At 49.3% G+C, this 27,783-nt stretch overlaps 1 protein-coding gene across 1 annotated transcript; it reads right to left on the bottom strand.

The window, feature by feature from the left end:
• Positions 1–357: 357 nt before the first annotated feature.
• Positions 358–27,418, bottom strand: PIP4K2B (phosphatidylinositol-5-phosphate 4-kinase type 2 beta). Its single transcript, XM_082679693.1, has 11 exons — positions 27,127–27,418; positions 17,361–17,458; positions 14,200–14,296; positions 11,935–12,087; positions 10,900–11,046; positions 9,808–9,846; positions 9,156–9,269; positions 6,110–6,368; positions 5,540–5,643; positions 753–4,888; positions 358–583 (listed from the first exon to the last, which is right to left on the bottom strand). The coding sequence occupies exons 1-10, from the start codon at positions 27,283–27,285 to the stop codon at positions 4,808–4,810; spliced, it is 1,251 nt and encodes a 416-aa protein (XP_082535819.1). The 5' UTR covers positions 27,286–27,418; the 3' UTR covers positions 358–583; positions 753–4,807.
• Positions 27,419–27,783: the final 365 nt, after the last annotated feature.

Below are 27,783 nucleotides of genomic sequence, written 5' to 3'. Positions count from 1 at the left end.
GGCCCTAAGAATTTATGATTCCCAGGTGCTGGTCCAGGACCACACTTTGAGAACCACTAGATTTTTTTTTTTTTTTTTTTTTTGGCTGTGTTGGGTCTTCGTTTCTGTGCGAGGGCTTTCTCTAGTTGCGGCGAGCGGGGGTCACTCAACGTGGTGCGCGGGCCTCTCTTGTTGCGGAGCACAGGCTCCAGACGCATAGGCTCGGTAGTTGTGGCTCACGGGCCTAGTTGCTCCGCGGCATGTGGGATCTTCCCAGACCAGGGCTCGAACCCATGTCCCCTGCACTGGCAGGCAGATTCTCAACCACTGCGCCACCAGGGAAGCCCGAGAACCACTAGATTTTAAGCTAAACGTTTAGATGGAGAACCGGAGGCACATAGAGGTGACTTGTTAAGTCAGCAACATAGCTAGTCAAGGGAGAGCTAGGACAGGTGTGTCGGGTGTGTGGCTCCCAGCAAGTGTTGGTTCTACGCGGCTGGAGAAGTGAGGGGCTGTTGGTCCATTCCTCAGCGAGTGTGGTAATGGCAGCTGACAGGCAGATGGTCCGGTGCCTGTGCTCTTAACCAGTGCTTATTAACTGCATCTGAGAGTGGGTGACCAAAGTCATTGACTGTTCTTTCCCCAAACTCAAGCCATACCCTGATTTAGCCCAAGCAGCCCCTAAAACTGGGACCAAAACCTTTTAATTATGAAAAAGATAGATAAAAGGCTTATTTCCGAAGGACTCATACATAACAGGTGTGTACACAAACCTTTTTTGAATTTTATTTTTTTCCTCGGGTTGGAGATTCACCTTAACATGCATGCATCTTAAAACAGTAACAGGGTCTCGAACTGTTCCGAGCAGACATTAGACAAGCACAGGGGGTTGAAAATTCCTATTTAAAAAAAATGGAAATTGCAGTGGGAAATTGAGAAGTCACACACATATGGTGGGGTGGTCGTTTATCCTGCTCCCCCAAAAGCTGAATCTAAACTTCATTCACATTTTTTTATTACAATGACCCGACCTGATGCTTGGGTGTGCTGAGCCGCACCAGGCCTTCCCCCAAAGGTTGTTGGTTCCCACTTCCTCCCAAAATGGCTCTGAGTAAGGGGAAGGGGCTCCTCTGGAAGTTTCCTCCCCAGCCTCCAAAGGATTGCCCGCCGGGGACAGCCGATTCTCCTCGTCCCTCTGGAGACACTCTTCATAAGTGGCACGTTTCAGGAGAAGGCCAGGGCTGTGTCACAAAGCCGCCTGCAGATGGCTGGTAGATTTGGGGGCAGTTTGAATGTTTTCCCTTTGATTCCTGTGCTCAGGCTGGAGCCTCCTCCCCACATTTCTGCCAGAAAAAAGTGAGGTCTCTGGTACTGGGGGAGCCACAGGTCTAAGGCCAGAGCTTCCTAAGGGTTGTTTTAAACACACTGTCCCTTCTGGCCCCTAACACTTGAGTAGCTCAAATGCTGGGGATTGCTGAAATTTCTTCTCTCCCAACCTGAATTGGTAAAAAGACAATTAGGAGGGTGGGACTGGCTACTGAGAAAAGTCCTGGGTCTTTGGTCCACCTCCCTGGGGCAGGCCCTGGCAGACTGTGAAGAGGGGAAAGTCAGTAGGGCAGGAGTATGTAGTCCCAAGCCCTGAGCGCTACCAGGGTACCTGTTTGAGGCCTAAAGCACAGGCAAGAGAAACAGAAGTAGGAAGAGGGAGAAGGGATGACGAGCTGCCTGTGGAGGGAACCTAGGGAGTGCCACTGAGAGCAGCCACAGGGGCGACTCATAGCACATCCCACAGACCAGTAACCCCTGAGCTAGATAAGGAGACATCGAGCATTGCCTCAGGCTGTGCTTCTGGAACTGCTGGCTTCCTAGCCTGCCCCATAACCCCCAAACTGCAGGGCACAGGGAATGAGCTTGCACTAGGGGACAAAGACTCAGTGGTTCATTAATAGGAACAAGGGCCAAAGGCCGCCTTCTAGTGGTCTAGGTGGAGTTTTCAGAGAACCCCTTACTTTGGTGGGGAGACCTGGGAGACTAGAGTTTTCTCAGCCATAGACTTTCAGAAGAGGGGCAGGGCGGGAGAAGCTGTGACTGGTTAAATGGCAGAGGGAGAGAATGGAGAAAAATCCTGCCCTGTCCCCATCCAGGCCTCACCCAGTCAGCCACGTTCTATTCTTATGCCTTTGTTCTTGGGAGACCAAATTATTCTGGGATGCCGTAAGACCATTCAGTTTTTCTTCATGGCTCCAAAGAGTGATGGTGAGGGTAGTCACTTCCCCTCAGACACCTGCCCAGAGAGGGCATGGTGGGACTTGGAGAAAAAACACAAAGGTTTGGGGATCACTTCACTTTCTCTACATTCAGACTGCAAACCAAATTTAACATCTTCATCGTTACAAAAAGAAGAGAAAAAACTTGTATAAAACCAGATAAATAGCTTTTAAACATTTGAATGCCAAAGGAGTTAAAGGACCAAACCCAAGGTTTTGAAGATAGCACAGAGAATGAGCTTTAAACAAAATTTAAAATCCACCAAACCACAGCTTAAATGTTTTGACCCAGTCAACAATACTGTTAGAAAAACAAAAAGAGCATTTAAAACAGAATGCTACCTCTCAAAATGTAAACAATATACAAAACAAAAAAGCCCACAAAAACTCGATGTTAAAGAAGTTAGATACCTGGTAGCTCACCTTCAACTGAACACAACTGGTTACACTTTTCGTACACATGATGGCGACATGATCAGCAGACCAAATGCAGGAAGCCGAGGGAGCCCAAGGTTGTGGAGGCTGCAAGAGGACAGCCTGAAAAGCTTGGGAGATGCTGGGCTCGCCTAGGAGCAGATCCAAATTTTCATTCTTGATTAGGAGGTGGGGAAATCAAGTCCAAACATTATTCCTACTAATCCCTTCCTAAGTCAAATTTGTTTTCTCCACCAGCCACTTGGTTCCAAGTTCTTCCGGTCACTTCGCGGTCTTGCTGCTGACGTTCAGAGCTACCTACAGCCCCTTCCTGGGGCCAGGGCAGTTGTTTGGCCCCTGTCTGCCTCTTCCAGAAGGGTTCCAACAGCCCCAGTAGAGTCCAAGAATGCGGTCTCCATTCCTCCCTGACCTAAATACCGTGGGTTGGGCACAGAGATGGTGCTTGTTCCTGCTCCAGAAGCTGAGCTTGGCCAGGTTTGCAGGGAGCCAAGGAAACCAATCCATTCATTCAAAATGGTTCCACACACTTTCCTTCCATTTGCGGAGTTATCTACAGGTTTTACCGTGTCTCATCCCAAGACCCCAGTTCCTGGTGAGATGGTGAGAAGACGCAGGAATGTACCTCCCCCAACACAGGGCTGTCTTCTCTCCTAGCCAGACCAGACTGCTCTGACGGCATCGCAGAAGGACACAATTCTGAGGCTTAGGTAGCCGGCTCAGAAGGTGGGTAGAGATCCTGAAGGAAGCTGCAGGATGCCACTCCTGAGGAGGCTTGCGGGTGGCAGATCTGCGAAAAGTCTGGGGGGCCATCGAGGAAAACCAGATCCAAGGTTGGGGCCAGGTTGAATCGCACATCAAGCCTCCAAATTGGATTTCCCAGGTCAGATCCTCAAGTGGCTCGGAAGCAACCTCAGGCTTGGGTGCCACGCTCCAAGGTGGGGGGCACCACTCCCTGCTGGCCACAACCATCCAGGTGACAAACCACAGGGAGTCAGATTACCTACATGGCAGCCCTGGGGGTTGAAGAGGTATCTCTGCAAGGAGCACCCCAGGCACATGGAGATCTGCCCCCAACTAAAAAGCTCACCTACAAATGAGAGTGCCTGGGAGAAGGTCAGAAGGAAGTAAATGGATGGAGGGCATAGGACCTCATTCGATACTCATCAGCTTTGCTGGGCTTTCCCAAGGGGAAATAACCGTTTAATAAGCACGAGGGTCCTGTTATAGCCAAAGGTGCTTTCTAGTTCCTCTTGACTCAGTGGGAGGCTTTACAGAGAAGACATCTGAACTCCAGGGGCCGAGAGAGCCCAGGAGCTTGGGTGGTGATCATGGGGTTCTCTGAGAACCAGCTGTCCAAGAGCCCAGCAGCCCCCGACCCCTTACCATCCCATGAGGATGAACTCACTCCCCTCTGAGATCTTTGATTCTGATCCAAGATGCCTGATGTTGATCTGGAGTGTTCCTTCGGGAAGAACAGCACTTAGATGGAGGAATCATGTAACATTTCACTTGGAGCTGAGGCTGAAAAAGTGGAGGAAGCTGTGCACAATACTCCATGAAGTTAAAAGTTAACCTCGACAAGATCAAATGCAGCAGGGAGGGCAGAGGCGTCTAACCTCCTCTCCTGTGGCACCAGAGCGCTTTGCTCTGAGAGGACCCTTCGCTGGGTCTATGGGTGCTTCTCTAATCGAAGGGAAGTGAGAGCAGGTCAGGGATGGGGAGGGTGGATAGGGTGATGACATACATCGTTATAAATAGCAAATCTGGAGCAACGAAATTTCAGAAACAAAACCCAAATAAACCCACAAAGTCATCTCTAGCCCCAAGGTATCTTAAAAAGTAACAGGGTAACAAAAAGGAAACCCCTTTTTAACCTGGGTCAAATGGGGGGGAAATCAAGGGTAAGCAGGTGAGGTTACATCCTGTGAGCACGCGCACACACAGCACATCCCCTCCTCTCCAGCTAGTCTCTTCCAGTGTCACAGGCTGCAGTCGCATTGCTAAAGCCCTCCCCTACCCGCCACTCTGCTCCCCACCCTCCCATCCAGCCCAAATAACACCCTCTCCCTCTTCCAATCCCCGACCCCACATCCAGCACTCTGGCTCTGGCTGAAGGTAGAGGGTAACTACGTCAGGATGTTGGACATGAACTCGTTGAAGCGTTTGGAGTACTGCTCAGGGTTCACAGTTGAGATCTCCGCTCCCGCCTGTAATACACAGAGGCCCTAATCAGGAGGCTGTACCTAGGAGGGGCCTGGGTATTCAGGAGCCTCTGGCTCCACGTTAGAGTTGAATACTGCCCCCCGCCCCCAACTGGGCAGGCCACCTTGAGAAATGGTTCCCATGTCTCAGAAGTGCCCTGGCCCCGCTCCTCTGATTCACAATCCCAGGGCTGCTCCCACTGAAGCAGGAACAAGACAATGGGGAGACGGCAGAGGGGCCCCAGAGCTCTGGGGGGCCCCTGTTTAGAGAACAGTAGCTTGAAGCCCATGCGGAAACAGGCCTCTGGCGAGCAGTGTGGGCATGTAAACAAGGCTATTACTGGCGGTCAACAAGATGCATGACATGCCCAGCAGCCCTGGGGGAAGGAGCCAGAGAACAAAGCAAGTTGGGCATATCAGCCAGCTGCAGGGAGGGGATGGGACGTAGATGGCGGAGAAAGAACACAAGGCAACCAGGCGGGCTGCTCTTCCTGGTCCCTGTCCTGGGAGAAGGGGCCACGAGAGCATCCCCTTCGAGCAGGAGGCCTCCCTGGGGGTCTGAGGCCCCACCCCCAGGCCCGGATGGAGACACGAAGGACGCACCCCGGGGGTCTGAGGCCCCACCCCCGGGCCCGGATGGAGACACGAAGGACTCACCCCGTGTTTCACTGTTTTGGCAGCATGTGCAGCTTTCTTCTTAGCATCGTACGGCGTGAGGATATCGATGATGGCCATGAAGTAAACCTCCTTCTTGGGGGCACCTGAAGCGGGAGGGGAAGCAGGAAAGGAGGAAGAGCAGGGAGAAGAGCAGAAAGCAGCTGGGTCCATAACCCTCCAGATACGACACCCAGATTCATCCCTATCACTTTGAATGTGAGGAAAGGAATGACCCATGGAGTTCTTCTTAGAAGCTTTCATAGCTCTTATCTTATGTGATCTTCACAGCCACCCTGTGGGGTTGACGTGACACCGTTTAGGAGGCTTTGTCCATCCCATGAACCAGAGCCAAACCAGGCCTCAGCTATCCAGGACAAGCAAAGAGGTGAAGGAAGGCCTGACAGAGAAGGACCCCAGCGCCCCAGAAGACAGCGTTACTGCTGGTGACCCAGGATGGAGGCAGAAAGGGGCCAAAGTCAGCAGTTACTAAGATGGAGGCCCACTGAAGAGGGGGAGGGCGGGTAGGATGAGGGCTGGGGGCAGGGCAGGCAGGCAGAGGTTCCTACTTACTTTCATGGCTTTTCATGGCATAGACATCAACAGAGGGATCAAATTCCCCAGGACCAAAGAACCGGGGAAAGCTGAGGAGGTTGCCAGGGCTGTCCGGAGGTGTGCCGTAGGAGCAGAGCAGGCTGCCCCCCGCCCCGTCGTGCTCACACTCCTCATCCTCCGCCCGCTCCTCCACCTCCATCTCCTCCTGCTCTGCCCGGTCCACATCGTGGATGCCCACCAGCAGGCTGTAGTCCATGATCTTCAGCTGGGCCAGGAACTAGGGGCGTGGGGGGAGGAGAGAGGGAAGGAAGAGGTTACAAGGGACATCTGGAGAGGCAAAGTGGCATCTGGAAAGGAGAGAAAAGGCATTCCTTTCAACTTAATTCTCCCATTCTGAAATACAGCAGAGAATAAGACATCAGAGCCTCTGCCCTCAACGAGCTCACTATCTAATGGAGAAGACAGTCACTCCACAAGGGCGAGGAGCTGTGGGAGTCGACGGCAGAGGGGAGAGGGCCTCCCTGAGGAAAGGAGTTGAGCCTGACCCAACGAATGAAGAGCAGTCAGGCAGGCAGAGGCTGTGGGAGTAAAAGTAGAAGGAGCACTGCAGGAAGAGGGAAGAGCCGATTCTGCCTGGGATCAAGAGGTGAGGTGAGGTGAGGTGGAGGAAAGAGATAATGGAACGCTGCACTGCACCTTTCTCATCCATGTAGCAAGTGCTGGGGGCAGGATGGTATCTAAGCCTCCTGAGCCAGGACTCAATGACTTGGAGAAGAACAAAGAGCGTGGGAATGATACAGGATGGAAATGGCCAACTGGCATTCCAGTTTAACTAATGTGACGCCACAGCCACTGGTCCAAGTCCTCTGTGAACTAGCCAGCAGCCACCATCAGCCATGTGCCAGGCATCCTGCCATGGTCACAAATGAACCTGCAGCACTGCAGGAAACTGTCTGACTGACTAGACGGAGAATCATAACAGGACCAGAGGGGCTCTATGCACAGGCCCAGAAGACAACTAAAAGCATAAGAAGCCCCAGTGGTAGGAGATCAGCAGAATCTCCTCAGGAAAGAAAGGTGAGGGGCACCATTGCAAGCACCTCTGGACAATGCCCTCTGAAGGCCGAAGGAGAAGGGACCAGTGTCCCAAATGAATTGTGTTGACTGCCTTAAATTCTTCTTGAAGGCAGAGCAGGGAGAAAAGGAGGAAAAGGAGGAGAAAGACTCTGGACAAACCAAATGTCAGAATAAAAGCACAAACGTAGTAGGGGGTGGTTAAGGTAAAGCTTACTAACAAAAATAAGTCTGTTAAACCCATGTTCGCAGGAGCATTATTCACAATGAAGCAATCCAAGTGTGAGGGTTGATTTTATGTGTCAACTTGACTGGGCTACTGGGTGCCCAAAAATTGGGTCGAATATTATTCTGGATATGTCTGTGAGGGTGTTTATGGATGAGCTTAACATTTGAATTGGTAAATTGAGTAAAGCAGACTGCTCTCCCTAAAGTAGGTGGGCCTCGTCCAATCAGTCGAAGGGCTGAGAAGAACGAAAAGGCTGACTCTCCTGTGAGTAAAAGGGAACTCCTCCTGCCTAACTGCCTCTGAGCTGGGACATCAGTTTTTTCCTGCCTTCAGATGCAGACTGAAACATCAGTTCTTCCTGGGTCTCAAGCCTGCTGGCCTCTGGACTAAAGCTACACCATCAGGTCTCCTGGGTCTCTAGCTGGTCAACTGCAGATCTTGGGACGTGTCAACCTCCATAATTATGTGAGCCAATTCCTTACAATAAACATCTACCTATCTCTCTACACCCTATTCTGTTTCTCTGGAGACTAGAAACTAGATTAATTAGTTAACCTTAACTAGTGACCAAGTGTCCATCAATGGATGAACAGGTAAACAAAATGTAGTATATTCATACAATGGAATATTACTCAGCCTCAAAAAGGAAGGACATTCTGACACATAGCACAACATGGATGATCCTTGAAGACATTACGGGAAGTGAAAATAAGCCAGACACAAAGGACAAACACTGTATGATCTACTTATATGAGATTCCTAGAGCCGTCAATTTCACAGAGACACAAAGTAGAATGGTGGTTGCCAGGGGCAAGGGAGAAGGGGGAATGGGGAATTAGTGTTTCTTGGGTACAGAGTTTTCGTTTGAGAAGATGAAAAAGTTCTGGAGATGGATGGTGGGGATGCTTGCACAACCATGTCAATGTACTTAATGCCACTCAACTTCAAAATGGTTAAGATAGTAAATTTTATGTTATGCATATTTTACCACAATAAAAAAAATAAAACATTTGTTGAAGTTTATAGAATTTGGTTTTAATGAACAGGCTCCCAACTGATTAAAATAGGAGACACTGGGACTTCCCTGGTAGTCCAGTGGCTAAGACTCTGTGCTCCCAATGCAGGGGACCCGGTTTCTATCCCCGGTCAAGGAACTAGATCCCACATGCCGCAACTAAAGATCCCGTACGCAGCAATGAAGCTCCGCGTGCCGCAACTAAGACCTGGCACAGCCAAATAAATATTTAAAAAAAAAAAATAGGAGACACTGAATTATCAGATATCACATTCATTATTTACCACCTGTCCTCCCCAAAGGAACTTCTCCACAGGAAGTCCTGTTCCAACCAGAATGCTGCTAGGTAAGTGGAGAATCAGAGCCAGAGAAAGGCACGGTTGGCAGATCTTAACAGCTGGTTTCCTGTCACTCTGACAGCTGGATGCCCCCTCCACTACGGGGACACCACCAGAAAGGAAGCTTGAAGAGGGGTTGGAACAGACTAGAGAAGAGATGAGGGAAAGCACTCCAAACCGAGTTACACACGTTCTACTGGCACAAATTGTGTCCCCCCAAATGGAATGTACATTTGCACTAGCTTTAGATGCAAATAACTACCTACATGGCTCAAATCACCACTCTTCCTCTTGTCTACACTCCTGGGAAGTGGTGAATTCAATTTTTCTTAAGATTAAAGAGGTTTCTGCTCTGGGGACAAGAGGAGGTCCTGTTTAACCAAAGTAAAAACGAGGGTAAATATATACCTCTACATCCCGTTTCAGTTTTTCCAGGAAGTTCTTTTTACTCTCTTCTCCCACGTGCAACTTCTGCCCTTCATTGAGGAAGTCATTGTCTTTGAAGGTTGGCAAGTCCTTGGCCTGAGAGAGCAATAGCAGTGTTAGGCTGGTGGCCTGATTTGTTCACCCCAAGGAGTCCTCTGCTGGGGGCAATGGTACAGGAAAGGAAAGGATCCTCAGCACAAAGGTGGCCAAGCTGCCAAATCAACAGCTCAGTCCAGGGGTCTACAGTCCCAGCTTCGGGCAGGCAGGGATGGCAAATATGTAGCACGAGTCAGACAATGAGGACTGACCAAAGGACTTCCTGCTGAGCCCTGAGACTACCTCAGAGCTCAAGCAGCCAGCCACCCACGGATTCAGGCTGGCCTGAGATGGAAACTGCTAGCCCTCCAGGACTACGAAGAACCCAGCAAGGGCAACGGAAAAGGCTGGAGACCAAGGCCTAGGCCAAGGATGAGGACAGACACAAGCTCAGTGACACAGCATTTCACATCAACAGACCGCATGTCTGGGAACTAGGCTGGGGCGGCAGCAGAGGAAGGGACAGGATGGCCAACAGAAGGTGTTTTTGATTCCCAGCGACCCATTCCACAAGTGATCAGCACAGGCCCCAGCATACCTTCTCCTTGTCACTCGCTTCTCTGGCAACAGTAGAACCCTGAAAGGATAAGAGCCATCAGGAGGAGTCCAGCTGAGGCAAATTCCGTTGATCGAAAAAACATGCACCGGTCTTTAGGGAGAGGCAGCAGGTGAACTCAAGTAGGCTGGTTAGACTCCTAGAGGGGCCAGGAGGCAGCAACTTGTTCACTTCCTCTGTCACAGACCGCTTACAGAGCTCTGACTGTATACCAGACACATGCTCAGAATATCGGGCTGAATGGAGAGACTCAGTCGCTGCCCTTAAGGAACTCTCCTTCTAACAGGGGAGACAGACAGTAAGCAGGAGTTACACGATTAATTAATCCATTAATTCCAATGGTGCTCAGTGGTACAGGGGAGAAGGCAGGACTCTGAGAGCATGTAGTACAGGGGCAGGGTCCAGACTGGGGAGGGGCGGTGGCCAAAGCCTGCTTCCTAGAAGAACTGATTTTGAGCCGAGCTCGGAAGGTTAAGTAGGACGTAATTAGGTGGGGGAAGGTGGAGGTGGAGAAAAGGGCAGGGAGAGAAAAGATCACAGGCAGCCTATGTGAGATCTGGGGAGGCGGAGAGCACGGGCACTGCAGGAACGGAAAGGAAACCAGTGCAGCCGCAGCAGAGAGAGGGAGAGTGGTGTGAGGAGACAGGAGTCAGGAAGCCAGGTTCAAGAACAACGGAGTGCTGTGGTTCACAGGCACACGTGTGTTTCTGTCCGTGTCTAGAAATGTGCTTGTGCTGTCAGTCCATGGGGCTTGGACAGCTGCCAGGGTGCCTGCGTCTGCACAGCCTGTCCCCGTACTGCTGCCCTCTGTGTGCACATCCCCCTGACAGGGGTGGAAAAACATCAATTGTTACATAAATATGGTACATTGGGGGCTTCAATAACCTCTTGTCACTGTCACCTGGACTTGAGATAGCCTTTGGCTCCTAAGAATTAGGCACATCAACTCCAGAGCCACTTGCCCATGCGAAAACATACACTCCGGCTTTCCCATTATGTGGAAGTTGGAGTCGTGGCCCCTCCAAGCCTCAGGGAGAGGGAGGCCACAGAGCTGGGAAACACAGGGCCCCTTACCTTGAGGTCATACTTGCGGTGTACAGTGAGCCGATGGCTGAACACATTCCTGGTGACCACCATGTAGGTTTCTACGCCGTCCACAGTCAGGCGGTACATGCCCAGGAACTGTGGCAGAAGGGTATTGCCGTGACACTCCACTATGAACTAGAAAGGAAGGCAGGGAAGGAACAGGTGAAGGTGCCAGGATGGACGGGGCTCTTCCTGGGCTAACATGCTCCCTGGGATTCTAGCCTCTAGACCAGTGGTTTCCAAACTGGATTCTGTGAAGTCATGGGGGTTCCTCAGACTTACAACAGGTAACAGCCGCCACCACCCCTAACCGGCAAGGCAGAGGGAGAGGCTGAGCAGGCAGTGCAGAGCCCCTTTGGTTTCATCCGATTGGGATTCTGCAGGAAAATCACTGATCTAGGACTTGCATCTTCTCTGCCAGCCTGAAATGGGAAAGCCAAAGGGCAGAGAGAGGATGCAGAGGCAGGGCTGTGATGGGGTCGCCTGGGAAAACTGAATGGCTTCGTACCCAAAGCTCTCGCCCATGCCAGGCCCCAGGGTTTTCTGCTGTAACTCCCGAAACACCAGAAGTCCCTTTCACCACCTCTCAGGTGGCCAGAGAGAAGCCAGCTTTCCCTGAAGACCCAGGCAGGCTTCGGACAGGCACTCCCTGCCTTTCTCATGGGCAAGTTCCAGATGAGAGGAGAATGGGAGCGGGAAAAGCAGCAGCCCTGCTGAGCCGACAGGACCTCTTTTAGAAGAAATGAGGCAGGTGCCAGAGTGTGAAAACTTTCCAACTCTGACGAGACACAGCTGTTCAACTGGGCCTGCATCCATAACGTGCCTTCATTTCTTTTCTCTTTTTCTCAAGTAGGCATTTCACCCCACAGAAACACGGCCCTGGGGGAGGGCAAGTGCTTGGTTATCAGGAGGTACCTGCCATTACCAAAGAGGACCAAGCCCTCCCCAAGAAGCTCTACCGGGGGCTCCTCTCCCTCTTCCACCAACCCATCCTCTGCTGTTGAGGCTCTTGACTCACCATACCTGGTGGTATTTCTTTAAGATGTTGTGCATCTCAGCCACATCCTCACTTGACACAGTCTTGATCACAAAGCGCCGGTCATAGGTGGTGAGAAAACGTGTGCCGCACCGGCCCTGGCTGTCGCTGTTGATGGGGGCGCTGCGCGTCACTGAATTCTGATGGACCAAGACAAAAGCTGGTCTTGGGAGGGGAATGAAGATTCTGACTTGTATTCTGAGTCTTCTCTTACGGGTCAGACTGCTCTAAGGCCAACAACACTGAGACAGATGGGACCTTACCCACCCCATTTCTCATGGGAAATTCACATCTTTCCCAAAAAGTCTTCCATAAGAGAGACAAGGGTTGTTCCTTACCACCTGCTCCTAATCCTTGACTGGGATGGGAAGAGGACTGACTGAAATATTTCTTTTCATTCTGATCTTAGAGAACTTGCTCTAAAAACTGAAACTCGGCCTCAGATGTTAGGGGCCTCGGCTCTAATCCTGATGCTCACGTGTAATAGGACCTCGGGTGAGCCACGGAACTTCTCTACTCTTGAGTTTCCTCACCTGCGACATGAGGTGACTGTCCCAGTCTCTTGGGGGTGACGAAGACAAAGCTTAGGGAATATTCAAGAAGTCAAGCATAAAGGAGGAGTGGGCACGGCCATCTTTATCCCTGTGTGCACCCGCACGCTGGAACGCCTTTCCCAAAGCGGGGGGCTGGCCTTCACCACTCTGCCCAGCACCTCTCCCCTGACCTCACACTCCTGTTTGTCTTTGCAGAGCTACGAGGCAGATCCGGGCAGCTTTTCTAGCTCTGTCCCTGCTCCTTCTCGGAGGCCCATTCCCATTAGGATCAGAAGGCAGGAGAAGCCTCAAGCGGGGAGGGAGTAGGGGAAGGTGTGAGTCAACCAAAGAGATGTGCTCACCGAGCAGATGCTGGGAAAAGACCTTCGGGAGGTCACAAGACAGAGGGTTGACAAGCATAATTCTACCCCTGCCTCATTTCCAGGCAGCATTTCCTGTCTCTTTAAGTCACTGGTAGTCTAAGAGCAGAGAGTCCCCTCCCTGAACACCATCTTCCCTGCCCCTATTTCAGTCTTGAGCACCATTATTTGCCCAAAAGTCTATTAGAGAAAAAATACAGGATGTGGCTAGATGGCCAAGGGGAAGGGAAAGAGCCACCATGGAAGGAAGATACCCGAGCAACCTTGCCAATAATGGCAAGAAGTTTTCCAAAAACCTCATGCTCCAATCAGGGCATGACTTAGTTCAGGGTCTGGTCCCAATAGGAGGGGCTGGAGGCCCTCCCAGCACCTCCTGGACACGGCTGGTCCTGACTGTGCAAGTCTCTGGCATCTCTTCCTCCTCTCACGTTCCCTCACCCTCCTCTTCAGGAGGCCCCCTGGATGGAGGACAGAGGAGAAGGAGACCCTGCTTCTCATGATCTACTCTGTGAAAGACTTCCTGGGAGCGGGATGGGAGGAATGACAGCATCTTACAAGATGTGAGCATGCATTTTAGATTTCACTAGGCTGTACTCTCCTTTTTTCCCCCAACAGACAACTGAAAATCAGCTGTATTTCTCACTGCTGCACAAGTGAAGTGGAAAATTCTCCCACCTTCACCACCAGGCTGTCTGCCAGGGGAGGAAGTCCAAGGAAGGTGCTGGGTGGAGAAGTAACAGAAGCCCCAGACAATGAGTCAGACTAGAATGTCCCTGATATTGGGACTGATTCCTCCCAATAGGCCAAAGGCCTCTGTGACATGATCACCCCCCGAAGGGGGCAGCTGCCCTGCCATGCCTAGCCCCCCTCCCAACGTTAGGACAGGGGAGTTTAGGAGGTGGCACTCATACCTGGCAAGAAGTTACACTACCCTTGAAGTCTTCCTTTTATAATCTGTCTTATCAGCTTTAAGAGGCCTCATCTCCCGCTGGCAATAATTCTCTCTTTTAAGTCAAACTACGAAGGAGAAGGGTTCTTCAGCCTAGACTGGGAATGTCAGACTAAAATGAAGCAGCTTCCGTAGACCCCTCTCCCTCCCACTGTGCTCCCTCCCAGGGAGAGGAGCCTGAGCCTGTGATGCATCATGAGAAGCACTTCTAAGGCCCTCACTCCTCCAAGAGCCCACCAACACTGGAGAAAGACTGCCTGGGCTGGAGTGAGACATGACAGGAAGACGCAGCACAAGAACAGTAGACACGTTTGGTTCCCTACTTGTCCCGTGGCTTCCTGACCCCCCTCCACTCCCTAACCCCTACGATTTTGCAAAGACACCCCATACCTGGTAATCCTGATCATCAATCCCAAACCTCTCCCGGAGATTTCGGAACACCATGGGGCAGTACTCCTTAAACTTAAAGCGGCTGGGGAGGTTCTCTCTGGGGAAAAGCAGAGACATGTTCTTGTGAACTTCTTATTCCTCTAACTCATACACCAGGACTTCTCAAAGTGTGGTCCACAGGTCACCTGGATCGGAACAATCTGCAGCACTGAAAATGTAGGCTGCTAAGCCCTCAGCATTCTCGAGGTCAGTCTAGAAATCTGCATTTTTAACACACACTCCAGGTGATTCTAAGCATGTAAAAGTTTAAAAACCTCACATTCCTTGTATATACTTTGTAAAAATTAATCTAGCTGTATTCTTATGATTTGTGTACTTTTTCTGAGTACATGCTATCTTTCAATAAAATTTACATTAAAGGGAAAAAAAACCTTACCTGCAGAGAAGTGAGACTGAGTGTTGGCCCTACTTCACAAGTGCTGTACTTGCTGCAGGTAGGTGGCCGCATGTGAAGAGCTGCTGTGAGGTAAATGTCAGTCTGACTGCTAAAGGGAAAGGCTTTTCTCATCAAAGGACCCCCCTCCTCTGGAGATGCTCCTATCAATACATCCTGAAGATGGTTACACCCAGCAAGTCCTGCCCTTGGCTTCCACTGGGATGGAAGGAGAGGGTGCTTTAGATTGAAGAGGTCCTCAGTCAACTGACTGGGATCCCATCTTTCCATGAAGCCTCGTTTGCTGGCTGCTGGCAGCAGTCTACGTCCTCCCCGCTCCTTAGTCAATCCACAGACTCCCAGGAGGAAGGAGATCACCTTGAAGGGATGCCTCCTCCAAATCCTCCATCTTGACAACAGTCAACCTGCTTGGGAACTCCCTTTCAGAAACATGGCCCTCTGTTCTCATCACAAGGAAAACAATTTTTTTTCTATTTCTTTAATTCTGTATCTATATGAGAGGATGGCTATTCACTAAACTTATTGTGACAATCATTTCATGATGTATGTAAGTCAAATCATTATGCTGGACACCTTAAACTTACACAGTGCTGTATGTCAATTATATCTCAATAAAACTGAGGGGAAAAAAAAAGAAATATGTCCCTCTGACTACTCCAGGATGGTAGACTTCAAGGAAATAAAAAGCAGTGGCCTCTCATGAAGGCAGGGGCCTGATCTTCTAATAAACAGCACTGCAGTCTTATAACTAGCATGTAAACAGTTGTTGAAAAGACAAAAGGAATCAAGAAAGATGAAAAAACAAATAAAGATACTGGATGTCCACTTTAGGCCAAGATGTCAATGTGGTGGACACCATGGACCCTGGTACAATAATGGCCACACCTGAGCCCGGACCTCTGGCACAGAACAATCCCCTTTCCTGCCTCACAGGGTAGCACTGCCTCTCTTTCCTTAGATGGTGTGATACTGGATATAATAACAAATATATATTTAGTCTTTGTCCTTGTTTCTGGCACAGAGCTCCTCAAATCTTTGGAATTTCCTAAGTGGTAAGAGTAATAAAGGTGTCTTGTTATCTGTAACAAACCCCCTTCAATCACACCTGAATTTATGTTAACGAGGTGACTTTTGTTAAGCCTCTAAGGATGGGTGCTCTTTACCAGGGGAGCCAACCAGGACTAGAGGGTTGGAACTTTCAGTCCCATATCCCTGACTTCCAGGGAGGGGAGAGGGGCTAGAGGCTGAATCAGTCGCCAGTGGCCAGCGACTTAATCAATCACGCTGTCATAAAAAAGTCCCCATAAAAATCCAAAAGGACAGGGTTCGAGAGCTTCCAGGTTGGTGAACACGTGGAGGTTTGGGGCAGGTGGTGTGCCTGGAGAGGGCATGGAAGCTCCCTGCCCCTTCCCACATACCTTGCCCTATGCCTCTCTTCCATCTGGCTGTTCCTGAGTTGTATCCTTTTATAAAAAACCGGTAATCTAGTACGTAAACTGTCTTCCTGAGTTCTGTGAGCTACTCAAGCAAATTAATCCAACCCAAGGGGGAGGGTCATGGGAACCTCTGAGCTACAGCAAATTGGTCAGAAGCACAGGTGACAACCTGGACTGGAGACTGGGGTCCGAAGCGGGGTGGAGGGGCAGTCCTGTGGGACTCAGCCCTTAACCTGTGAGACCTGATGCTAACTCCAGGTCGAGAGTGTCAGAACTGAACTGAATTGTAGGACACCTAGTTAGTGTCCTACAGAATTGCTTGATGTGTGGGAAACACACACATTTGGTATTAGAAGTGAGTAGTGATGTTAGAGTAGAGGAGAAACAGTTTTTCTTCTATACAGGTGGCCACTTAGCAAGTAGCAGCTATGAAGACAGACAGCTTCTAGAATATGATGTTATTACTTACTATGGCAGAGAGAGGCCACTAATGGATTTTTTCAAATCAAGCTTCTCCTCTGGGCTAACAGTCTGGGAATGGTGGGGTGACAGAGCCCAGCTGGTGAGGTGGTAGAGACGGTGAGACAATGGAGAGTGGAACCAGGATTCAAATGCAGAAAGGAAGAGAGTGTGAGCTGCAAATATTTCCTTGGGTGACCCACAGGAGGATGAAAAAGCAAGGCCTCTAAAGGGCTTACAGCAAGCCCCAAACTGTGCCAGGTGAGGCAGCTGCGCCATCAAAGTCCGAGACAAAGACACCAGTGTTAATCCAAGAAGCCACAATGAGCAAAAATGGGAAGAATGATTTTAGATAGCGCCCCTGGGCACCATGCTCAGCCTGTTGTTCACACGCTAGTTGGAAAGAAAGAAAGCTTGGCTGCATCCCAGGCCAGGAACATGCCTGGCAGCTTCTTGCCTCAGACTAAGATCAAGATAGGGCCACTGCTGTCAGCCTCGTACTAGATACCTCAGCTCCCGAGCAGCTCACTGTTAACTAAACTGGCCCTAGATGAATCACTCTGGGCTGAGCCACAAGCCCTGAGGGACACTGGAGGTAGGCTGATAAAGGACTGAGATGACAGGACGGCACAAGGGGGAGAGGCACATAATGAATGCATTTTCCCAGCCAGTTTTTCAGCTCTGTGAGCCAGGTGTTGCTGTCACACCCTGCTAGGTGCTTGCCTGTCCTCACCACAGTGAGGTTTGGGAAGCTCTCTGCCTTGAGGGAAGGAACTGCCACAAAACCTGAGCCCACTCAGCAGGCAACTTACTTATTGAAGAGATGATTGTCCACCTTGATCTTGCTGTATGCTTTGAAGTCATCTGGCATTAGCATGACAGGGACAGGGACATTGCTCAGCTCATTGATCTGCAAAGCAAGGGGAAAGTGAGGTTCTCAGCCAAGGCACCTGCCTCAGAGAGAAAATATGCTACACCGTGGATGCCACCATCTCACCAAACACATGTCCATGGATTCCCTCCTTGTCTTTTTTTTTTTCTTTGGCGGTACTCGGGCCTCTCACTGTTGTGGCCTCTCCCACTGCGGAGCACAGGCTCCGGACGCGCAGGCTCAGCGGCCATGGCTCACGGGCCCAGCCGCTCCGTGGCATGTGGGATTTTCCCAGACCGGGGCATGAACCCGTGTCCCCTGCATCGGCAGGCGGACTCTCAACCACTGCGCCACCAGGGAAGCCCCCCTCCTTGTCTTTATTTCTGTTCTTTTCTTCAAATAAGTTCCCAACTTCATCTCTACCTACTGAAATTCTCTCCACCTGATAAGGTCCAGCTCAAAAGGCACCTCCCCTATGAAGCTTTCCATGATTCTCTAGACCATAAATGTTCTTTCCTATCTCGGGATTCCTGAAGCATTGTTTGTATCCATCCTTTGGCCATCTCACAGCCTCTCTCACGTTGCAGTTAATGCTTACAAACCTCACAAGCCTGCTTGACTATAAGCTAGGCAAGATCCTATCACTGATCTTTGTAAGCAAAGATCATCTAACTGACCTTGGAGGCTCCACACATGGTACTTGGCACCACAATTTGCATATGGCAGGTACTATATATGTATTTATCAAATGCAATAATACATGGATCTATGAATAAATATCACCCAACCTATGTGAGTATTAATTGAGGGCTTTGAACATCTTCATTACAATTGGGGATCACTCAAGAAATCAGCCTGGGGCAAGAAAAAAGCTGGATGGGTTTATGTGGGTATGTAACTCTTATCTCCAAAGTAAAGGATTAAATTTAAAGTGAGCAGAAGAGGTAGACATCTGGCCACTGGCTCGTTCTTACTCTCCTAATTAAAGCAGGGCCAGGCCCTAAAGCCATGTCCTCTCTTGTGCTGAACTGGGGGAGATGCGGGAGGGTGCCTTGCCCCCACTGCAAACAAACCTTCTCATTGTCCTTCATCCCCCCTTCAGGGAGCTGGAGGCTGCACAGGGAACTGGCTTCCCATTGGTGCAGAGCTGAGAGGGCAGCTCCTGCCCTTCCCCATCCCCAGTTTAGCCAATTAGTGGTCTAATTAGCCGCAGATGTCCTCTCCCATCACAGCAGAGTATTTGACATTTGACCCTCAACCCAGTTGCCACTAATGCATTCAGGATTTAGAGAGGAAACCTTAGTCCCGACTTAATGGATAGGGGGCAAGGGGAGCACAGTCTTGTGTCTCCTGGATACTTTCATTGCAAATCCTATTATCTCAATGAGGCCCCATGTGGCAGTGAGGGAATAACCTAGTCATTAGGACTCCTCCAGGAGCATAAATGGGGGGAAATACCATGTAATTTGCTGCTCCTTTCATGTTCCAAACCTTTTTTATTTAGAAATGTCAGAGGATGGAGGAAGTTCAAGTTAATGTAGTAACTGGGCTGGGGAAACCATACCTTCCTAGAACTGGTGAAAAACTCAATTTACTCACAGGGAAATGAAGGAAGGCATAGGAGTATATGTGTATGGGGAGGGGCCGTAGGGTAGCAGTGTAAGTTGGCAGTGGGGCAGAGACAATAAACTGCTGGCATAACTGACTGGCATAAACGTAAAAGTACAGCGTGTATGATTCCATTTATATGAAATTCTAGAATCTATAGTGACAGAAATCCAGTAAGAGGCTGCCTGGGTTGTGAGGGGTGTGGATGATTATAAAGGGACGTAAGAGGCGCAATTCTAGGCTATTAGAAACGTTCTATATGTTGTTTAGGATGATGACTACATGAGTACATCATTTTGTCTAAAGTCCTCAAATCGTACACTTAAAATTCCCAGCATCCAGGTCTGAGATGCCCACCACTGGCTCAACAGCCACAGAAAAAAAGTTCTGCCAGTTACCATTCCAGGGGGTGCTCACAGGGCAAGCTGGTTGTTTAGTGAGCGACTAGAGAGGAAACCATTTCACATCATTTTTCTGCCAATAGAAACAATTCATTGTAGCTGTCCCACTTCCTTTTTCCTGGCATATTAAGTCTGGCTCTGAGAGTTTAAAAAAGTTAAGTTCTGCCTTTTCTAGCTTATTCCACCATGCTAGAAAGAACATATCACTGGCTCAAAGAATATGGTTTTATACCAAAAGGTTCTAGTATCTGCTACTGATTGATTTGGGTTAGTCTAAAATCCAGACTCTATGCCATGGCCAGGGCTTGTTACTGGGAGAACTAGGAAAGACTAAAACACTTGCTTGCGAGGGGTCAATTGCCCCTTAGGCAGGATGAATTATTCTAATAAGAGCTATTCAGGGATGTTCCATTCGTTAATTCTCTGTGTAATTCTAAGTGCAGCATAGTTTGAATAGTTGTAAGCTGGTCAGTTTTTAGTTCTCAATTCATCTCTATTCTTGACTATAGGAATTTCTAACAGATGATATATTGCTGAACAATTCATATAGCTGAACTACGTAGACGCACCCTCATTTCCACTGGGCCACACGCAGATGATTCACTCTAGGGATCAGCTGTACTATTTTTTCTTTTTTTTCGTTGTGCTAAATTTTACATCCCCAGAGAGTTCTATTCAATTTCAGTTGAACAAGCACTTACTGAAATACCTACTACATGCTTCATTTTATGTTAGGGAGAAGGGGGTGTGCAGCAAGGGAAGCGTTGTGTGCACTGTGCACACAAAAGTGGGAGGCTTATCCTTTTATCCGGGAGATGACACAAACCTATGATACAGTAAATCTGGAAGTCAAGGAGCATTTAAGTAAGTGAGAACACAGGGACGGTGAACAGAACAGCCATGTCAGAGGAGGGTGAGGTTAATATGGTCAGAGTCAGACTCCCAGCCCTTACACCTCAGGCTAGAAACGGAACCTAATGCCCCTCCTGGTATTGCCAAGAGCACTTGACACTGGAAGAACCCACAACAAGATCACGTTACACCCTGCCTAAAAATCTTCCACGGCTCCTCACCAACCTCAGGGTAAAGTTTTAACTCCTTCAGCCTAGCAATTAAGGTCTTTCCTGATCTGGCTCAGACTCTGCCAAACTTCTATTCAGTTAACTTCTACTCAGTGTAGCCTTACTATGTGCCAGAAGCTGGGGATACAAAAATGAAAAGATATGGTCTCTGTTTACCTGGGAAGACAGATAACAAATAACAAATACAACGTGATGAGTGCTATAGAGTTATGAATAAAGGTAGACGGAAAAGTAGCTTAAGAAATGACTGATTCTGCCTGGGCATGGGAGAGCTGGTGGCTAGAGGAAGCTATAGAGAAATACCCGTGAGAAAGGCCTACGAGGGTAGTTCTCCAAAAAAAAAAGGAACAAAACACAAAACCCGAGGAAGGGAATCCCAGCTGTGGAAACAGTCAGAAACAAGCCTCAGAGCTGTAAAAGTATACTGCCCGTTTTAGGTAGGCGGGCGGGGGGAGAGTGGCAGGGTAGGACAGAGGTAATAAGTAGTGGAGGGAGACAGTACAGGAAAGACAGGTGAGCAGCCTCACATATTATCAATATTAGTAAATAACAGCTGCTTCTATTTATGGAATGTCTGTAAGTGGCCAGTGCTTTATATTATTATATATATCATATATCTCACATATATATCCTATTCTATATTTCTAATATTTAATGGTCACATTAATTATTATTAATCTGATTTTGCCTTTTGCAAAAGGTTCAAGGCACCTCGCTCAAGGTCACACAGACAATATGTGTAGAGTCAGGATTTGCTCCCAGGTCTGCTGGTGCCAAAACCTGGGCTCTGTTACACTGTGCTGTGCAATCCTTCTTATGGGCAGCTACCCTGGCTAAGGTAGTGTTTTCCATTCCTTTCCTCTGTCCTAATAATCTGCAAGGAAAGTGTTATGCTCATTTTATAGAAAAGGAAAATGAATCTCAGAGAGAAAAATTACTACTCCAAAGCTATACTAAGGGACATAGCCTGAATTTGAACTTAGTTTGTCCACTATATGATAAATTTGGACTTAACTCTGCAGGCAATGGGAAGTCCTCTCAGGTTTAAGTCCTCTCAGGTTTAAGTCTGGGAATTCACATGATCAGATGGGTGATACAGGAAGGTAATTCTGAAATCAAAATCAAGTAAGGATTGGACAGGGCAAAGGTAAGAAGCAGCAAGACCATTTACGGGGCTATTACAATAGTTCAGGTAGTAGACTATGGCAGCAAGACTAGAAGAAGCTTGAATAAAGCTAACAGAATCAGCCAAGATCTCACTAAATAACACTTCTGTGAAAGCTTCCCTGTCTTCCCCAGGTTGAACTAGTTACTCATTCCCATGTGCATCTTTATATCGTAAATATCACATTCGCCTGGGTTATTGTTTGCTTACATGTTTCATTTCTCCACTAGACTGTGAGCCCCTAGAAGGAAGAGACTACCTTACCCATTTTTATGTCCCTAGCAGAATGGCTGGCACAATTAGTTATACAATAAATGTTGGTTGGAGGGATGGATGGCTAGAAAAGGGGGACTGAAAGATGGCTAACACTAGGATAAAAAGAAAAAGAGATAGCAAAGCTGCTGTGACCATGCCTAAGGTTCATGGCCTGGAAGATGGGAAAGATGATTAAGGTTAGCTACTGAGGCTATGACCAGAATGTAAAGAGTCTTAAATGCCAGGGAGAGGAGAATAAAGGAGAGTGACCAAAAGCTTTGAAGCATGAAAGGTTGTGACTAAAGCAATGTTTCGGGAAGACGTGCCTTTCCTTTACTATCTAGCACATTTCTCGGCCAACCTCCTTCACCTTCAGCAGAAGTGCACTTGCGGAATGCAAACTCATTGGAGTAGCACGATAAACAGAACATATTAGGATGGTAAATGTGTTGTATCTCACATCATGTAAGTGGTTTTTGGATTATCCACAAGATTAACTCTATGAGCCATCAGCATAAATAATGAGGAGGCTAAACAAGCTGAGTGAGAAACAACTTAGAAGCAGAGGGTTTACCCTGTGCTGATCCTACTGGACATGAGAATTCAGTCACTAGTTCTAGTCCGGTGAACTTCTGATTCCAGAAGCCTCCACTTCCCTCTGCGACCTTCATAGGGATTGCTACCCAGGAGGCGCGCGTTGGGCATGCAGGCTTCCTGACATGTCCCAGGGTTCTGTGGGTGGCTCATCAATGGGCTGGCCACCACTGACAATCATTTGTTACCTGCCACCATCAGAAAACATGACGTGTTGGGGAACACATTCCCGAGACCAAGGAGGTCCAAGCGAGATGTGAAACTCCAGAAAGGAAAGGGGCAAGAACAGAGAGCCACAGGTGCCAACAAATCCACCCCTGGGTTTATTCCTCCTTTTTACACCTTGGTTTTTCTTTTCCTGTTTGAGTCCCCAGTGTTCTCTGTGAGGTGGGAAGGTGTGCTGAAGGACAAATTCATCCAAAGGCTTCACTAGAGCAGGAATATTTACTAAAGATTTTTTTTTGGCCACGTTGCACGGCACATGGGATCTTAGCTCCCAGGGATCAAACCCATGCCCCCTGCATTGGAAGCGTGGAGTCTTAACCACTGGACTGCCAGGGAAGCCCCTATTTACTAAAGATTTTTAAAGTAGCAGGAAAAGAGAAAAAGGCAGGGAAAGGAGGTTCTGGGTCTGCATTAGGCAAAGAAAATGTGTGGACAGAATGGGGGTAGAATGTGGGAGAGAACTGAGCAGACTTAAGAATAAATCTGTTCCTCACACCATTCACAAAAATTAACTCAAAATGGATTACAGATCTAAATGTAAGAGCTAAAACTAAAAGAGTTTTTCTTAGAAAACGCTGAGTTTTTCTTAGAAGAAAATATAGGAGTAAATCTTCACGATCTTGGGTTAAGCAAACCCTTCTTTGATATGACACCAAAAGTACAAACAACCAGAGGAAAATAGATAAATTGGACTTTATCAAAATTAAAAACTTGAGCTTCAAAAGATACCATCAAGAAAGTAAAAAAGGGCTTCCCTGGTGGCGCAGTGGTTAAGAATCCGCCTGCCAATGCAGGCAACACAGGTTCAAGCCCTGGTCCGGGAGGATCCCACATGCCGCGGAGCAACTAAGCCCGTGCGCCACAACTACTGAGCCTGTGCTCTAGAGCCCGCGAGCCATAGCTACTGAGCCTGCACACTGCAACTACTGAAGCCCACGTGCCTAGAGCCCATGCTCCACAGCAGGAGAAGCCACTGCAATGAGAAGCCCATGCACTGCAACAAAGAGTAGCTCCTGCTCGCTGCAACTAGAGAAAGCCCACGCACAGCAACAAAGACCCAACACAGCCAAAAATGAATTAATTAATTAATTTAAAAAGAAAGTAAAAAAGATAACCCAAAGAATGGGATAAAATATTTGCAAATCATGTATCTGCTAAGGGACTTGTATCTACAATATATAAAGAACTCTTACAAGTTAATAATAAAAAGACAAATAGCCCAATTTAAAAATGGGCAAAAAGTAATTGGCAAAGGATCTTAATAGATATGTCTCCAGTGAAAATATACAACTGGCCAATAAGCACATGAAAAGATGTTCAACGTTGTTAGCTATCTGGGAAATGCAAATCAAAATCACAATGAGATACCATTTCAAATCCACTAGGGTGGCTGTAATGAAAAAGACAGACAATAACAAGTGTTGACAGGATGTGGAGAAATTGGAACCCACACACACTGCGGGTGGAAATGTAAAATGGTGCAGTCACTTTGAAGAACCAGTCAGGCAGCTTTCCAAATAGTTAAACATAGTTACCATCAACTTCCCCTATTCCTTCTAATCACTGGGATGAGGCTTCATACATACCCGGTTCCTAAAATGGCCAACAGGTTATCAAGCCAGGTCTGCCTCCTCCGGTCTCCACACCCCTCTCCCAAGCCACCTCTTCCCTAACTCCAGACCCTCTGGGCTGTATTTCATTCACTAAAACTCTGGTTTTCTCTCTCTATTAGTTCTCCCCTGACAGATCCAAAGTCTTCTGATTTTTTTCTCCCTGTTTCCTACACAGTCTTCCTCTGCAAAGTCCAGGGGCTGCATCTCTTGTCCACAAGAGGAGCTCCTGTTACAACACTGAGTTCAAAGGCCTCTTTTTCCACCCAGAAGTAAACCAACCACCTCATGAGAGAGTATGTAACTGACTTGTACTACAGATAAAGACATATCCATCCTTCATGTCTCATATACCATCAACCATAGACCGTCACAGCCTAAATGCTTAAATGGGTGAGAAACTAAAGAATCAAAGAAAAGGTGGTATCTGAAAACTTAGACTGCAAAAAGTTGCAACGATGGGCTTCTGAAGGAAGGTGACCTCCAAGAAAGGCCATCAATCCACCAAAACAATGTGGTCCTGACCCCCTGGAGAACTGCAAGATTTTATAGTCTTCTGGGGAGATGCTCCATTTCCCAAGGGGACCCACGAAGTCCTAGACCTTATTGCAGGCTAAGCGAAAGCAAGAAAACTTTTGACTAACTGAGCTCCAAAGCTCGGCCTGTCCAGGGCAGTGGTGCCCAGTGCATCTCCCCCTGAGGTGTTCGCTCATTATGTCCAGAGGCTTGGGTCTTGCTTAAAGTCAATGCCTTCCCAGCTAGCTCTCAAACAAACTTTCTTAAAGTTAGCAAAACTAGAGGGTGACTAGGAATCACAGATGCCTCTTCATCTGCCAGAGACTCATTGCCTGCCTATCAGAAAACCAAGCACCACATACACTCCTGGGAACTGGCAGGCACAGGCACACACTCCTGACCGTAACATTCAGGTTCTCTAACAAGACCATAATTCCCATCTGTCCTGGCACTTGGATGAGAGGCAGGACAAGGAAAAGGAGGCAAAGAAAACGAGACCTCCTATTCAAGCACCACCATTGGCCAACACAGCCCACAGTACTGGACAACGAGCTGCGTCTTTTGTTGTAACCACAGGCGACCTAATCCTCCATCCAGGGCCTCCATTTCTTCACGTATAAAATAAGGGGCCCGAAGTCCCTTACGACTAGCTGTAACATTCCTGACTCTCAGACCTCTACCAATTCTCCATACAGACAGGATGCTTTCTAGTGAGAAACAAGCTGCACAACAAAATCAAGGATTGATTTCAAGGCAGGGACACAGGGTTCACATTTTGATGACCCAGTTTCCCTTGCAATGTTGTCAGATGACCCCTGAGGCAGCAGGAAGCAGTGGCAACAAATGCTGCTGGACTACTGAATCAAAGCAGCTCCCAGAAGTCTAGGCATTAAACCAGCGGTTCTCCCTACCCTGGCCAGGATGTCCACCTCAGTGGGGTTACTGAAAACAGTAACCTGCCCAAGACCCCCATGTGCACTTCTGTATTAGCAGTAAGGATCTAAAACCCCGGCTCAGACTATGGTTCATCAATCTCCAGCCAGAGGCTCTTCTAGAAAAGCAAAGCAAAAAGTCCTGCTGGCCCTGCGCCCCTTTGTCATCATTTGGTCTTGTGGGCAATTTCAAGTGCTCAGAAAAGTCAGGGAGCCTAAAGAACTGATATTCACGGGAAACTCAAGCCATTAGCTTCATTTTTCTCATTCCAAACTTCTAGTTGGTGAAGCTGGCATTTCAGGTCCTCTTACTTCCTCTTCTCATTTCCGGTGTAGGGACTCAATGAAATGGTCAGAACGCAAGGAGCAAGTGGCTGGAAGAGAAAGAAGATCCCAAACAAACAGGACACAAACGAAGTCCTCCAGATCAAACACTGTGCGGGGCTCCAACTTCCTAACAGGAGCTGTTGGCCAATCTCAAAACACCCCAAGGATCCAGGAAACCTCTCTCTCACCTTAATCACTGTCCATTATCACATCCCATGACCATACAGTAGAAAGCTCAGTAACTGAGAAGTCAACATCTTTGACAAGAACACCACAGTATTCAGGAAGACACATCATTTCTACTATGAGTGGTCCTCATAAGCAGGCCTCACCTTCTCTCAAATGGTTACATTCTCCCTTCTCCCTAACCCAGGAAGACCCTGGTAAAGTGTCTGTGGTCCAAGGAAGCCTGTGCTTCTTCAGTTGATACATCTCGTTCAAGAAGGAAAAAAGGAAACCCAAGGAGGATTTCCAGTCAGTGGCCAGGAGGTCTGGAGGATGGGGAAACTCTGAGCAGTCACACCAACCAAACGACCAGAAATAGAGGAATACTCAGGCAGGCCAGTGCCACCTGCCCTGTCAACTGGACAGTGAGCTAGGCAGCCAATTATAAGGAACATGGGGGAAAACAAATGCAACAAACGGGGTGAGGCGAGAAGAGAGGAAGAAGGGATGAAAGCCATTCCACCCCACCCAGGCCTTCCCTCTGCGCTCCAGGAGCTGCTCGAAGCCAGACGCAGGAAGCTTGAGGGACTGGAGAGGAGGGAACGACGCGACGGCATACCACCGACGGTGACACCAGGCCTCGCGTGGCGCGCGGGGAGGCACACCCGGCCGGGACGGCGTGCAAGGGTGGGCTGGGCGTGCAACTGGCTTGCCAAGGGGTTGCAGGCGTCACTGGCGGGGCCCGCCGGGCAAAGGCCCGGGAATGCGGGGGGCGTGAGCACGCGCGGGGCCGCGCTCGGAGGGGCGCGCGCCGGGGAGCTGGTTACCGTGTGGTTCACCCCCCACATCAGGACGCTGAGGATCGGCTCGCTGGCCCGAAATAGCTTCACTTTCTGGCACACGAAATGCTTCTTCTTGGTCTTGGTCTTGCTGGCGCTGAGCGGCGCCACCGCCACCGCCGTGGTGCTGGTGCAGTTGGACGACATGCCCGGGGCGGCGGCGGCGGCAGCGAAAGGGGGGGCGTCCGAGACGGCACACAAGCCAGCGGTCCCAGGCCTCCCCCGGACCGATCCCCACCCCCGCTCCCTCACCGCGCCATGGTCGCGCCCGTCCCGTTACCTCCCCACCCCGCCCCGGTGGTTCCGTCCGCCCCACGCTCCGCCCTTCTCGCCCCGCCCCAGGGAGCCGGCAGGCCCGCTCCGCACCCCGCCCCCGGGCGGTGCAGCAGCCCCGCAGTCACCAGGCCCTTTCCTCCCCGCCTGGGTGGTATCGCCCGTTTTGGGGAGGCAGCGGCCGCCAGGCCCGCTCCTCCTTCCCGGGCCTGACAGGAACTGAGCCGGCCTCCGCGCGCCCCAGAGCCCCGCGGCCGAGCGGGGAGGGGAGGAGGGCTGGGTAGGTCTCGCTGTCTACCGCGGGAGGGTCTCCCTGTTCGGGGCCCCAAAATTTAGCGTTTGGCTCTTTCCTCAACCTGACGTGCCAAGATG

The sequence above is a fragment of the Grampus griseus genome (assembly GCF_964374135.1).
Source record: "Grampus griseus genome assembly, chromosome: 20".
In the NCBI taxonomy this organism is placed as follows: Eukaryota; Metazoa; Chordata; class Mammalia; order Artiodactyla; family Delphinidae; genus Grampus; species Grampus griseus.
This window is presented reverse-complemented; position numbering and strand designations above follow the sequence as displayed.